At 43.6% G+C, this 15,503-nt stretch overlaps 1 protein-coding gene across 2 annotated transcripts in view; it reads right to left on the reverse strand.

The window, feature by feature from the left end:
* LOC8041306 (meiotic recombination protein REC8 homolog) overlaps positions 1-12,334 on the reverse strand; it is a 136,204-nt gene extending 123,870 nt beyond the window's left edge. For both annotated transcript variants that reach the window (XM_040222932.2, XM_042287358.1), the window contains exons 1-3: positions 12,273-12,334; positions 4,269-4,329; positions 863-931 (exon numbers count right to left, since the gene is read on the reverse strand). In XM_040222932.2, coding sequence (XP_040078866.2) covers positions 863-931; positions 4,269-4,324 — 125 coding nt within the window. In that variant the 5' untranslated portion in view covers positions 4,325-4,329; positions 12,273-12,334. The remainder of the gene's footprint in view (positions 1-862; positions 932-4,268; positions 4,330-12,272) is intronic.
* Positions 12,335-15,503: the final 3,169 nt, after the last annotated feature.

Genomic DNA, 15,503 nt, shown 5'->3' on the forward strand with positions numbered 1-15,503 from the left:
CTTCCTTTCAACAGTCAACTCATATAACGAGCAAAAACAATGAAACCATCAAATTCCAGAAAAAGGATTAGCGTGTCTCCACACCAACAAGCAAACTTGGAAGAACAGTCTCACTTATGAAAAAGATACAAGTGGGATAGGTTTAATGGTAGTTAAACCAATCCAGCTTGTGCAGTAGTGATACACGACCATATGCCGGTACGATGCTCCACCAGATCGAAACGAACAGGGGTTCAATCCCCACCACTGCTTATTTTTATCTAGATGACCATCGTACCGGCGTGCGGTCATGTATCACTACTGCATGGTGCATGTCAAACACCCCAGCTAGCAGCGGTAAAGTGCACTGGCCAAGTTTTTCATCTACAGCGCAAACCAGTGTCGCTGCACCTCAAAGACAGACCGACCTTATGCCGTAAAAACACGAAAAACAAATTTGGTTTTTCATTAGCTTTAAGGACATAAAAAGGTACCTTCTACCGTGTCCCGGCAAATAAATGACTCAGGTTTCATTTACTATGCTCGATCTGAAGTACATGCCCTGTGCTTTATTGTGTAATCTTGAAGGATCGTTATGAGTAAACATTGTGCAAGGTATGTTGTTGCGTTTTTGCTACAACATATTTTCTCCAATTAATCATCTTTTTTCTGTCTTTTACCAATATTGTTTTGTTGCCCACTGTGCAATATACACAGGTAACAGGACTTGTACAAGTGGAGCAAGTGTGCCTTTTGACACGTTAACCTAAATCCGGTGTCGGAACAACTAAACAAGCATCAACACAGCAATTTCCGCGAGCGTGCCCGACTCCTGCGACAGAAGCGCCAACGGTCGTTGCGTCCGGGTGGCAAGGATTCGCACCTGAGTCTGTTGAGTGAGACTGCGAAGGTCTTGAGCCGCTTCAGGAATTTGGGTTGGCAGGCCGCCAGCCTGCGATTTGAGAGGCGGGAATGAACGAGAGGTCCTCGCGGGAGCGTGGAACAACATTCTTTCGACAAACAAGTAATACCATTCAGTTTTTAGGGCATGAGGAACTAAAAAAAAGCCATACTCCAAATCAAGCCCTGTGAGTTCCCCCCAAAACAATGGAGCATGCCGGCAATGGGAGCTCTACACCACTTGCTTTCATAGACCCCCAAACGGGTTTTTCCTTGCTGACAAAAAATGCCACGAGAAGTGCGGAATACCTGCCGATTTCGGAGAAACCAAATCCGGGAGATTTTCTATGCCAAAAAAAAGGAGGAGAGGGGGGGGGGGGGGGGGGGGCTCACAGTTTATTTAAAAGTAGAGTTGTGCAAATATTAAAAATTTCCAATAAAAATCTGATATTTTCCTTATTCAAAACGTATTTAATTCGAAAATTTCATATTCGGAAGTTCCTGAATATTCGGCCAAAGCCGAATATTCGGAAAAAACAGCGAATATTCGCACAAACTACGAATATTCCAGCAAGTAACGAATAATCTGCTTGTCGCGCATTCCCCTATGATTATGTTTATTCATTAAGAAAGGTGTATGATGCACGCGTTATCGGTCTGCTTTGTTTCTATCTGTATGATGGCGGCAAGACAGGATCAGTTTCGGTTTCTTTTTCATCATACCTTTTGTTGTGTGGCGCTTTTATAGCAATATGTGATGCAATTGCACGTTCTATAAATTGATACAATAAAATAAACCTCGAGAGTGAAATATAAATATAAAAAGAATCTCGAGAGTGTTATCTAATATAAATGTTTGAAAATTTAAAAAAGAAAAAGCTAGGTCCGAGCAGAACATTGCATCGCCATCGACAAAACTCCTGCCACTCCCGCACAGTCAAAACTAGGGATGTCGCGAACCTGCCCAGGTTCGAGTTCGACTAAGTTAGACTTTTTCTAACTTTCAACGTGATGTTCAACAAAGGTTCGACTAAAGTTATACTTTTGTGCGCATCCACGAAAAAAAAAAAAAGTAGTTGATTTACTTGGCAGAGGAAAAGTGAAATATCTGTTGGGTTTATTGGCATCACTGGTTTACATTATTAACCAATGAAAGCGTTAAAAGTGCATATGTTCGCTTTTATATGGTGTAAACATTGAAAACCATTTTATAAAATATTTATTTTTTTATTTATTTATTTATTTATTACTTTTGTGGTGCCCCTCAACAGCCCACGAGCCTACAAGAGGGTGCGTCAAAGTGCGTACAAGAAAGAAGACAAAACATAAAAATACAAAATACAAAAACATGCCTAGAAAAAAAAAAAAAGTTTATATGTTTGATAACAGACAGCACTGATGCAAAAACATGCCTGTTAAAGTCATATAAAATATACTATCTAACTTTTTTGAGTCCCGAAATTCGAAATATTCATGTAGTAGCAGATGGGCAACACTGTCCATAAGTCAAACTTCTTCGAACTTTAGTGAAATTTCGCAGGTTTCACAATTAAAAGGTCTTTCTACTGGCGGAAATGTTGTGACAGCGCGGAGGAAGCGCTTACTTTTTGAACACATTGAGCAGTTAATTTTACTACACGATAATTCGTAATCAGTGTGTTACTAGAAGCATCTTTAGCCCAGTAAAACGTAATTGCATTGATTTATTTTAAAAAAAGGCAATAAAACCTGCTGTTATCTCTTGTTTTGCAATTTTTTATTACAGGACACATATTCGATTCTATATTTGAAGCACGTTTCTTGTTTTATTCATATTCAATTCACATTCGAAAGTTTCAATATTAGCGCACCCCTATTTAAAAGAAATATTGACGCTGAATTTAAACGAAGACAACTCCATTACATTTGTACTGCACTGCTCATGCTAGCGAGATCCAGCTAGGCCTCGCCATCATTGCTGCTGAAAGACAAAAACTCCTTGTTTAAGAGCTTAAAGAGGGGAGGAGGAGTTTGCACTCTCCTGGAGATTTTCTTGTATACAAAATGGGCAAACTTGGGGAGTGAGTAATACGGGATACTCCGAGTGGGGTAGCGCACACCCGCTCAGAGCACATGGAGAAAAAGCTCGCGCCACAGAACCCAAGGATCCTGGGTTCAATGCCCCCCCCTGCCCGTTTCGATCTGAATGAGCATCCTGCGAGCGTGCGGTCATGTATCACGAGTGCATGATACACGTCAAAGGCCCCAGGTAGGCGGTTGTACTGCATCGGCTAAATTTCTCATCTACAGCTGAGAGACAAGTCGCCCGTCGAGGCTGACTAAGTTCAGGCTGGATAAACATACCCACACCCACATATATTAAGGTAGTTGTCTATTTGTTGCGTTTTCTCGTTTGTCTCAGATTTTATTCAATATGTCCCCCCCAAAAAAAAAAAAAAATTTAAAGGGTTTTTTTATAGCAAAAATAAACTATGCTTTGCAAAACACTGTCCAAAAGTAGCGCTAAAGATCCGAACTAGATGCAAAAGTTTCAGCAGTAGCCGTTACCTTATTCAGAAGTTACAAAGTAATTTCCTGAAATTTTTAATGGGAAAATGGCGGCTGACAGAGCTTTGTGACGCCAGTTACCAAAGACAAAGCAGAAATAGACCGCATTATTTGTTGAAAATTTCAGAAAAGCATTTATGACTTTTGAACAGATAACAGTTACTGTTGAAACTTTGCTACCTGGATAAATATTTGGAGAAAATGAGCGCTTTGCAAAGCATAGTTTATTTTTGCGGGTAAAAAAAGAAAACACTAAATATTTGGGGGAGACACGCTGTACTTCACTTGTTCATGAGTCAACAGAGGGAACACAAACATATTGTCAAAACCAGTCAAAAATATATCTTGAAAATAATTAAAAAAAGATATCACCAACTCCCATAATCTCTTGGCGAGACTTTGCTACCCACTACTCCTACTTGGCTATTCAGTAATTTAGAATTCCACATAACACTTGCAGCCACTGCCAATTCTAATTTCTAACCCAACCGAACAGGGAACATTAACAAACAATAGTGTGCACCCATTTAGAAAGATAAATTATGACTAATATTCTCAGTAGAGCTAGATTTCGAGGAAGACATTCATTTTGCTTGAAGCCCTTGAATTACAAAGTGTTAATGACTTTAGGAACTCCCGCATGACTAAGCTGCTATGTTTTCCAAGAAAATGTGAATTTCCTCTTCTCCATCTTGATATTATTTCAAAATAGACCTTCAAACTTAAATATAGAACTAGAATGGGGAAAAAAAACATTTTCTGGGCAACTACAGTGCTTTTTTGTGCTGCAAGAGATCACTTCTGCAAAGTGCCTGCATTGCTCTCTGCCAAAATGAACTCACCAGATGAGGCCCAATTTGCCATGGTGCCTGCGGAGGATTTCATGGGCGTAAAACATTGTGCCTGAAAATGAAAGCGGCAACAAAATATATTACTCAATTAAAGACAACTATTTTCCTCGCGATGGAGATAACAAGTAGACTTGCACATGATTGGAAAAACCCCGAGACTGCGGGTAAACGACACAACACTAAAGAGTCTCTAAACGAGACTTTTTAGTGTTGTGTCGTTTACCCGCAGTCTCGGGGGTTCTTTCAACCATGTGCAGTGTACACCAGCTCGTTTGCGCCCTTACATTTTGTTCATTAGACTTGCACTTCTCATTGTTTTCTTCTCAACCTTGTGAAGAAGATAACAATGAATGGCGCATATCTGAATGAAAATTACAAAAACAAGCAAAAAATAACCTCCTTCCTGACGTCCTTGGTTGCTTAAGTGGCCGTGAACTAGAGGAGGGGTAGTGAGCTCGGCGAGCGGTCACGGCAGCCACACTCCGTGTCGACGGCTCGAGAAGGCGCCACTAAAGCATGTTCAGGTTAGGCTGTATGAAGTGGGCAGCCAGGGCGGCTCGCATTGCATTTGCTTCGCAATTAAACACTAATTCGGCATGACACTTCATTGGCCACAAACGACAGCAAACACGGGGTAAAGATCAGTTCAGAACGGGAGTCCCTTCGCGCTGCCATACCGCCTAAAGGCCAAATTGCAAGCGAAAGCTGTTCGCCGAAGGCCTCGGGAACGCTCGGAACCGGTCGGATCCTCCAGTCCATATGACCGCAGCGCCACTGCATACATCCGGGACCTTTCTAAGCTTGTCGCTCGCTGGTGCCTGATCCCACTACACCTTTCTAGTATACACTGCCTTTTCCACCGCTTGATAGCAGGTATGTCGACGGGTCATTTTTTGTTTCCGTACTTTATAAACTGCATTTGTTTCTTTTCTGATCTAAAATAGTGAAAAAAAACTACTTTCATAAATAACTGAAACTGTTCGCGCCACTTATATTTTGTATTTCGACTAAAAAGAAGCTTTTAGCGACTCTGACTAGTAGTAAGCCGAGAACCAAAAACGTCACATTTTGCACGCTTTCGGCACCACAGGTCGCCCCCATAGGTGGAGGAGGCTTCCGCGTCGTCCGGTTAAAATATGACGCACTGACACTTAGTTGCTCTCTCCGTGCCGCTGGCTTGCCCGAACCCCAAGAGACGTGGAAACCGCAAAAAGGTAGACGCTTAAATATGATTGCAGGGCACCTGTAAGGGCACAGGGCAACGAGGTAAAGGGGATTAGAGAGAGATAAACTGGTGTCACATTCACCAGGCAAAGGTGACCCCCACTTGGCTGCCGCCATGTTGTACGATTTTGACCACTGGACACGTGACCGTACCAAATCCTGAGGCTTTTACGCAAAACTGAGCCGATATTTGTACTGCGATCGATTGGTGTAAAAAACATGATAAACTATTTTATCAACACTGTTAGCCCCGGAGATCCCATGTCTGGCTCCGATAAAAACTCAAAATACAGCACCGCGACTGTCGGCATCTAGCGGAGGCATTGCGAAGCTGCCCAAGTTTTTGTCGTGAAAGCACATTTTGGACTTAAAACAATGGAAACATAACTTATCTCGTCGGTACTGTTATTAAAGATCAATAAGCTATCATTTGTGTGCTGTACTTTGTTAAAATCTAGACGTAAAACTATAAGGTCACGTGTCTATTGGTCAGAAATGTGCAACATGGCGGCGGCCAATTGGGGGTCCCTTTCAGCTGCCAGTTTATCATTTTAAGTCCCTCTACCTCGTTGGCCCAGAGGCATTATACGAGGGAGTGAACATTAAAAGAAATATATATTTAATAACAAAACATGCTGTAATCTAGTTGTAGAGCTAGGTTAGAAAAAATAGGATAATGGCTGCAGCAAATTTATTAGTGTCAGTTATGGAAACAATTGGGTCAGGGGGGCATGTTCGACAATCGTTTCTCCTAAAAAGAAACTGAAGTGACTATATCACGTCTGATTGGTTAGAGGCTCTCGTCATCTGAGCCTCTAATCAATCAGGCACAATATTGTCACTTCCGTTTCTTTTTAGGAGAAACGAAACATTTGTCGAACATAGCCCCCCTGGTAGTGTGTTACAGTCATCAGTGGCTAATGGTAAGGTTGACAGTCGACGATGAAATCAGACAGAGTCTACAAGAATGGTCAAAACGAGAAAAAATATGGTGAGGAGGCGATAGCAAACATTGTCAGACACGATTGTTGCGATAAAAGATCCGATAGAGGAGAGAGATGAGGCACCTTGCGGCGGTGAGAAAGTGTGTCCACGTTAGCTAATTCGCAAAAATCCTGATGTGCTAGCATATCGGGAGTAGTCCGAAAAAGAAAAAAAAGGAGGGCTGTTTTTATTGGTGACCATATGAAGGGAGCGAATTCTAGTTTAGTTCTGACCAAGGTAGTATAGGCTAGTTGTTTTATTGGGGATGTAGCTTTTCTGAAGTTACAGCAAAGAAATCTGAGAGTATGGTTAACATTGGTGATGACAGAGGTATTCCTAGGCATTTATACGATGAGCAAGTAGTTACGTAGTTATTGGGATGCTTGAAAGGTGAAGAAAGTAGGATAGAACATGTAAACTGGGAAAATAAAAGAGATTTACATTTATTATAGTTCAATGGTATTTGCCATTTCTGACACCCTTGAATAATAAGTGAGAGATCATTCTGCAAGATTAGTTGCTCGTGATGTGAATGAATCGGCCTGTATATGACACAGTCGTCGACGATCAGACGTACTGAAGAAGAAATGCGTTAGTGCACAGCAGTGCACGACCTTCAATTTACCAGACCAAAGCTGCATCCTTTAGGGAAAACTTATATTGCCGTGACTAGTATATGGAAGCGTTGAAGTTCCTGCGACTCGAGTGGCGCTTTTATTTTTTGGGAAGCACATACATCATTAGCTTTTGGAAGTTGAAAACCCTGGCTAGGTAGAACAAGATGCTGCCAGATTCAAAGAGTTGAGCTGTATCCATTCACTCATCTATCCGTCCATCCAAATTGGCATCTATTTAACCGCGCTTAAAGAAAAAAAAGAAATTGTACCTTCAGCTATGTTTTGAAAAGTGTATATTCACTAGCGCATGATGTTTACGACGCAGTTACACCGGATATCCAGGATGGAGCTCTGCACGAGCTAACGTTACTAGAACCCTCAGTTGGGAAACTCACCGTTGAAACATGGGCCGCTGGAGTACACCGAGACCGAGCTAAACATGACAACAGCGCCACCCTTTATCATTTGTCTTTACTGCGGCAACCTTGAACTTTCAGACGCATGTTTTTGCGCAAAAACCAACGGGAAAAAAACTCTTTTTGTAGCAACTTTTATTGAAGTTTAGTACAAATTGAGGGCGCATGATGTTTTCTAAAATCTTTAGTTTGCAAGGTTTTGCGGCACAATTAATATTATTTTTATACAACCATGCCTCAGCGGTGCTTTCAGGTAGTGCATTCCGACCTAGGTGCTTCTGTAGTAATTCGCGGCGCGTCCGCTGAGGAGACGGGGGTGGCGCCCCTGTAACCTCTTCCACCGTATCTGTTTCGACGCCATAATGGCCGATTAAAGCCAAAATAGAAGTCCCATGCAGTTCCTCGAGTGGCCGCTGCGGGAGAAATGGCGGCGTTGTATTCGCCATTAGCTCGGTTCTGGAGGATGGGTCGGTGCCACTTTTTCAGAACAGTCTCTATGGCAGTTTCCCAACTGAGTGGTTTAGTAACGTTGGCACGAGCAGACTCGCGTGTAGCCTTGCATCTATTAAAAAAAGGTGAAAGAAAAACTGTGTTTGAGCGCATTAAAGGCCGCAGCCACCTTAAAGGCCAGGACCTAAGATGCCGTTTGAAGACAGACCCACTCCCCCCTCGTATAATTGCCGTCCATGTACGACAAACGTGACGACATTGGTTGGCAAGAGTACTTTCATAGGGTCTTGATAAAAGGGATCGAGCAAAGCGGCCATTTAAGTCTTCTCGGACCAGAGTGCACGTCTACAACAGGGGCAGATTAAGGCGGAGGGGGCGACCGCTCTCCCCAGCCCCAAGGGCAACCTTTTGCTGTTGTTTTTGTGGAAAAAGGGGCATGCATTGGCATTTTTAGGAAGAAATGCCTCGTCCTTGCTGAAATGACGCTTGTCCGCCATTGCTTGCTCACATACTCTAAGCATGTATTGGACATCAGCGCTGCATTAGCGTTCGATGAGGACTCTGAATCCATGAATGAAGAAAGAATAAAACAATTAAAGCAGGGCCAACACAACCACATCGACACAACCACACAACCACATCTTTCATGAAAGATGTGGTTGTGTTGTCCCTGTTTTAATTGCTTTATTCTTTCTTCATCCACGACTTAAACCAACACGCTCTTCTCCCAAGCATCCGAATCCAATCACGCGCTTCGTCTGCTTGGTGCAATGCCGACCGCCAATGTTGAAAAGGGCCTACTATCGTCGTCCGGGACGCTGCATCTCTTTGCAGAACCCCCGAGCCAAATTCTCACCGCCCTTTCCCCCAGCCTGACCTAGAAATCTGCCCCTTGTCTACACCTCCTGTACCAGCTGTATTCAGGGCACACTGCCGTGTTCAAACCAGAAGCACATCATTTAACACAACCAGAAGGGCATAGTTTAACTCCTTAGAGAGTTCCTAGGCCCTCAATTAAGGGAATGCAAGCATTGAAATAAACTTTTTTTTTTATAGCCATATCTAGGTGAATTTGTGAATTTTTTGGGGTATATACATAACACATATATAAGAGGAACTGTAAAGCTTCATAAAGCTGAGCCGATGTTTGTTCTCAAGTTACTGTTTTTTTATTATTTATATTTTTTTAAGAATATGGTTCACTTGTTTTCTTTGTCCCGGGCCTGGAACGTACATAACATAAGACATAATGGGAATACGAAATTTGTTATACGTACTGTCTAGAGTGCCGTCCGCTATGCTAGAGTACCGTGCTATGCAAGAGTGCCGTTGGACGGCACTCTTGCATAGCATTGAAGTGCCGTCCAACGGTGCTCCACTCACGCGTTCAAGTGCCGTCCGAAAATCCCGTATAAAACGAGTTCTCAAAACGAGACTTAGAAGCTGTAGTGTAGCTTAGTGGTAAGATGTCTGCCTCATAAGCGAACGGTCCCGGGTTCTATCCTCAGTTTGGGCTAATATTTTTTTTTCTTCTCTAACATTTTGTTTTGTTGACGCATTTGGCGATATTGACATTTCTTTTTTACAAATAACACTGGAAAAAAACGAAGGTTGACGACGAAACTTCGCTGAACAAACTGATATGGGACTTCGTTTCCGGAGGTGCATGGGGGGGGGCGGCGGAGAAAAGCTCACCAGAGATAAGCTCACCGGAGAAAAGCTCACCGGAGAAAAGCTCACCGGCCTTTGAGCGGATGCAGAGAAAAGCTCACCGATCTTTTTAACTTAGCAGATTCTGCGTCAAACATGGCAATTTAACAGAATTTGGATTTGTCACTTCATTAAAAATATGTCTTTTTTTTTTTGTAATATTCTTGAAGTTCATTGGGCATGTTTACTAATTTCTCAGAAATCAGCAATCACCCATTCTGTATATTAATGACGCCGCAAGTATAAAATCAGAACATCGTACACCGGTAAAAAAGACAATATATTGACAGCTGACAGTGCGCTGTCGGTGGCTCTGTCAGATAAAGCGGTTTGTTCTTTGCGAGCTAATGTGAATAGCGGTGTGTGAACCGTTTCAGCTCCAAATATTGTGTAGTGCCTAATAAATAAGTAGGTGTTTGTTGATGTAGGCAGTGTCGGCTACGCTGTTTTCTCTCTGTCAATTTCACTAACAAACCTTTGGTTGCAAGAACAGCTTCGTTCTGTCGTGTTTGTTTTATTCACCCCGTCGTCGTCGTTCGAACGGTTTTCATGATATATAACGTTTACCAACTCGCCATATTCACTACCTTACAGAAGACTACTTCTTATGTAGGTCACGAGTAACAACGGTGCGAGTGTGCAGCTCTGAAGGTCATGGGTGACTGGCCGTAGAAGGGCACTATCACACAAAGGCAACGTGTGGAAACACCAGCACGAACGGCTAGAAAACGTGCATGTCCGTGGAAGAAAGAAGCCTCAATATCCTATTGACTGTTTTATCCTGCTTTCAAAGGTTAACAAAAGCTTCAAGAGAATTTCAGGCACCGCGTTGTTGCGCATTCACTTTCAGATTTACGGTTTTGATTTTTAGGTTTTTGGCAGACATTACTAGTTTTTGAACTTTTTCCTGTTCTTCAAGTTCATTAAGTCTTCAGTTAGGCTTTCGTTGCCTAGAGAGTAAAGGCCGTTACAGACAGTTTTGTTTGAGTGCGTTTAAATGCGTTGCGTCGAGAACCGAAAGCGAGTCATCGGCACATCTGTGCTTCGTATGAAGCGTGGAATCCAATTCAAGGAATCATCTTGGCACGCCATATAAGTAGCAGGGACGTCCTGGTTTCTCGCAGCCGCAACGCACTCAAACGCAGTCAAACGCAACTGTCTGAACAAGGCTTAAGCCCCAGAAAACACCGCCCGCAATTATTAATTTGGGAGCAATAAACAAGAAACGACATTTTCTTTTTCACAAAGCTGACGAATTTTAATGATAATAAATTGATATATGTTGCGCATGTTCCAGCAGCCTCCATATAAAAAGAAGAAAAAAAAAATCAGTGAGCCTTCTTCCGCATACGCTCAATGGCCGGTGAGCTTTTCTCCTCATCCGCCGGTTTTGCGGTGAGCTTTTCTCCGGTGAGCTTATCTCCGGTGAGCTTTTCTCCGGTGAGCTTTTCTCCGGTGAGCTTTTCTCCGGTGAGCTTTTCTCCGGTGAGCTTTTATCCGGGATTCGCATGGGGGACCGCGGGGCTTGGTTTGCCGGCTGGATGCCGCGGAGCGGCGTGTACGACGGGGCCAAATGGGTCAATAGTTTTGTAATTAGCAGCCGCATACTGTCGCGGCGAAGCAGAAGGTGGGTGGGAGAGGGGGGGGGGGGGGGGGGGGGGGGTTAACGATCTCCCCAGTGATACACGCGCTGTCCGACTCTCTTTCGGCGGCACTTGTAGGCGCGAGTGGAGTGCCGTCGGACGGCATTGTAGACGCAGCCCTTCGAAAATCTTTGTTTGAGAACTTGTCGGATGGCACTTGAACGCTCTGCAAGAGTGCCGTCGGACGGTACTCTAGACACTACGTTATTATAATCATTCCTGGGCAGGGAGTACCCCAGGGCATGACAAAGCCCTTTATTTTCTTTGCAGAAAATGTTTACCGCAACGTTGACTTTTAGGTTGTTAGTCATTAACTGAAGAGCTCGTTGGGAACAGAAACAATCAAACTCGTCCCGAGTTTGTTTTATTCTTTCTCAGAGAGGCAGTTTATGGTCTAGTAGACAACCCAAGTGTTTTTGTCGGTTTCTTTTTTTTTTTTTCCGTTTTTTTTTTTAATTGATTATTTCGCGTCGTTTCGGTTTACAAGGCCTGCGCCCCAAAAATATCTTCACTAGCTTCCAATGAAGCAAAAATAAATATTTTTTAGAGTTGAAAGCCGGTAGCCGAAAGATCCCGTAACCTAGCTTGATCCCCATGAGAGCCCTTGCTTAGCATGTATCCGGATCATCTCAACCAACCTCAACTATACTCTGTTTCATACTTAGTGTGCAACGCTCTCAAAGCTACTGGCGCGAGCATGGGGCTTGACCTCATTGATCATTTGCACGTGTTCTCGCGCAAACAAAACCATAGATGAAGCCACGCGCTCGCGCCAGTAGCTTTGACAGTGTTGCACGCTAAGTATGAAACAGAGTATAAATTTGTCCCACCTCAACCCTACCGAGGCTCTGCGAAAACTCGCCTGTCCACACTGGCGAAACAAAGCTCCACAAAGGCAATCGTGTGAGAAAGAAAAAGGGGCCTAGAGAAGCAACTTTTTGACGGACTCACCGAAGCAAGTGGTTCTCACAGCACCTGCCCGCGCCTGACCCAAAAACGCCACCAACGGACAATGGAACCGTTTCAAATTTGAAGCGGCAACGGGTAACGGCGGTAATCAACAACTACGCATGCGCAAATGACATGTTCAATCATCTGACGTTTCTGGTCCACTGGAGTGAGAACACAAAGCAAATAAGAGATATCATATTGCACAATTACATCTTTCACAAGATGCGGTTGTGTCATCATCGTCCTACATGTTTATTCAATCTTGAGAGAGACACCCTTGTGTCGTGGTTCATACTCGTTTGCTAAGAACAGCGCTAAAAAACATGGGATGAGGAAACACGCAGACGGGGCACTCACTTACTACTGAGAGTTTATTGCTGCGCAAAAACAGAAATAAACATGAAAAGGGGGAGGGAAGATAACAGAAAAAGCAAACCGATAACATCCGGCATCAGCCACGCCTACATACAGTCACACAAACCTGTCACACTTTTTAAGGAAATCTACTTCGTCACCTACGAGGGCAATGGAAGGAGCGCTTGCACATGCGTTCGCTCCATGAGTCGCCATAAAATATGCTTCGCCTATCTCTCTCGCAGTCTCGTTTTTGTGTTAAAACAAAATCTTAATGTCATGGAATGACGGCAAGCAGCCACACCTGGTGCAATGGACCATTCCCCGAGGGAGAACGCAGGGAAAGAAAATGTTCCTTCACCCTTGTATATACACATCTGCCCGTCTGGTCAATATACAGCCTGCCGCGGGGCAGAGGGATCTGGTACACAACCCCGTTTGCACATGCAATGTATCGGGTGCGATGTTTGGTGTCACACTGAACGGCGTCCCTCTCTACTCACAGAGGCGACACAGCTTAGATGGTGCCGAGAAGACGACTGGCACATGAAACTTATTGGCAACGCGCTTGATTCGGTTCTTGGTTTTTTTCTAGTATACCTCTTAAACATTCTCACGAGGGACTCTGCAATGCACACAACAACTGCCAAGGGGAAGCCTGTAGAGGCAAGCCTCTTAACCTAATACACAAAACTTAAACCGCACTTATGACGACACGGTTTCAACAGTTGCCCCAAGACACGGCCCGACAGTTTCTCTTTTCACCAATTTTGAGTGGGCTGGATGTGTCTGTGATAATCTGTCAAATATAATTTTAAGATAATGGGACAGCCCCTCTGCATATCGCTTTAAAAAAAATCATGCAGTATTTTATCTAGACCCGCTGATTTTTTTTGCACAAAGAAAACGTAACTTACCAAAAATTCCTGAGTGGTAGGATGTTAGTAGAGCACTACAACCATACTTCAACATGATCTCACTTGTGAAACCTTGTTAACGCACATCCAAGTCGGGGAAGCCCTTGTTGACCAGCAAGTCCGGTATGAGGTCCGTGACCAGCTGGCGTTGAGTAATCATCGCAAAGAAGTCCGCCTGTTTCGAAATCCTTTACGACTTGGTTCTCTGCTAAGCTGCCATGGCGATGCAACTGCGTGTTTGTCGGTCCAAATCATTGCTTGCCTTTTACTGTCTGACCTTGCTCTTTGCTCGAGTGTGTGCGTAAAGAGCATGATGATGGGTGCAAGACCGACGGTTGACTGGCGGAATCAGCACATAGCTTTCACCGCCCTGATAGCTTTGCGGTGAGTGGAGTTATGATGCATTAATTATCCATAGGTTAATACATTGCACAAAGCCTATGCCGCATACAATTGCCGAATGGAAACCGCACTGTAGAATGCAAATCCAACTGGAAAATACGGTTAAGACAGAATTCAATAGGAAGCACCCGAACATGCAATGCCAACGTACCTGGTGCTTCCACATGACAAACACGATTGAACGACAAGTCGACACTGCTTTTAGGGTCCACACAAGCGCAACAAATTTCGCACTAAAAATCTTATTGCCACCGAAAACGCAAAAAGCAATTTTAGTTTGCATGCAGTAGATGAAACCATTCTCTAAATTTACATTGTAAAACGTAAAATGGGAAAAAAAAAAAAAAAAAGGTTGCAAATGATCTGTTTCATTACGTTTATTATTACATCACATGCAGCCTACGTCGCGTACAAGTTGGAACGTAAATCCGCTCTGTAGATTGCATATTGCAAGGTGAACAGCTTTAGCGGTTTAAGCGACGCGGCGATTGTATGCTAGAAACTGACAAAAACAGGGCAAATGTCTGTTGCTCTAAGTTTCGGTTGGGTATACTTAGGATGAGAGCAGCGAACCCCAAAGGTGTAATCTGAGATCGCTTGTATACAACAGAATCACGAGCGAAGCTGCACACTCAAAGGACACCGCAAATGCAAGGTGAGTATGGAAACGAAACACTCCACGCAGACACTGACCAATCGACCCCACAGATGTCAACCAGGAATGAAAGTGGCGCGCTCGCAGCTTGTAACAGTGCGCGATTCCCGCGTTCGAAACCTTCAAGCTAACATGGGAACTGCTAATCAAGGGTGACGCAGCGTAAGATTATACACCTTTCCAAAAAAACACTCGACCCCAGGGGCAACAAACCATTTTCGAGCCCAGTCACTGAGTTTGAGGCTAGACTCTCACCGGCGTCCCTCCTAACCCTAACCGACTGGACTGTGATTTCAAAGGCGCAGCCTGCGTAGGCGCAGTTTCAAACGCTGCTGGCGGCTAAATTCTCGTCTTTTCCAGTTATATTTTGTGTTTCATAGTACATGTATTTTCCCGAGGACATTGAGAAAGCATTGTACCACATTTGAAAGAACAAAAAAGCAAAAAAAAACTGTAAACTGTTTTTGTTGGGTACGCGCGCGACAGAACGAATGCGACTGGAATGTATAGTTCTAGTTATTTGTGTTTTTTCTTACGACAAGCTTTGACGGCGCCGCGGGATCCGCCGCATGTGAAACGACAAAGTGCTTTGCTCTCAAAAATAAATTACAACGGAAGAGGGCCGAAAGGCATGCATTTTTCACGCTCACAAATAACATGTTTACCGATGGACAGGGTATGGACATACAATTGAGGAAGTGTTAACATTCAAACAATGTATCGTACGTACCACACGATGCAGCGTTATCCAAAAAGAATTTATTTGAGAAAGATCTCAAATAACACAGTCACAGTCGACGACAATCACATCTTGACGATCAGATGGAATCCGAGATGACTTTGTTTTGGGGAGAGCTTTCTTTTTTCACAACCGCTCCAAGGCAAAGGAACGAACGCGACTGA

This window comes from Ixodes scapularis, unplaced genomic scaffold (genome assembly GCF_016920785.2).
Source record: "Ixodes scapularis isolate PalLabHiFi unplaced genomic scaffold, ASM1692078v2 PGA_scaffold9__187_contigs__length_104089568, whole genome shotgun sequence".
Taxonomy (NCBI): Eukaryota; Metazoa; Arthropoda; class Arachnida; order Ixodida; family Ixodidae; genus Ixodes; species Ixodes scapularis.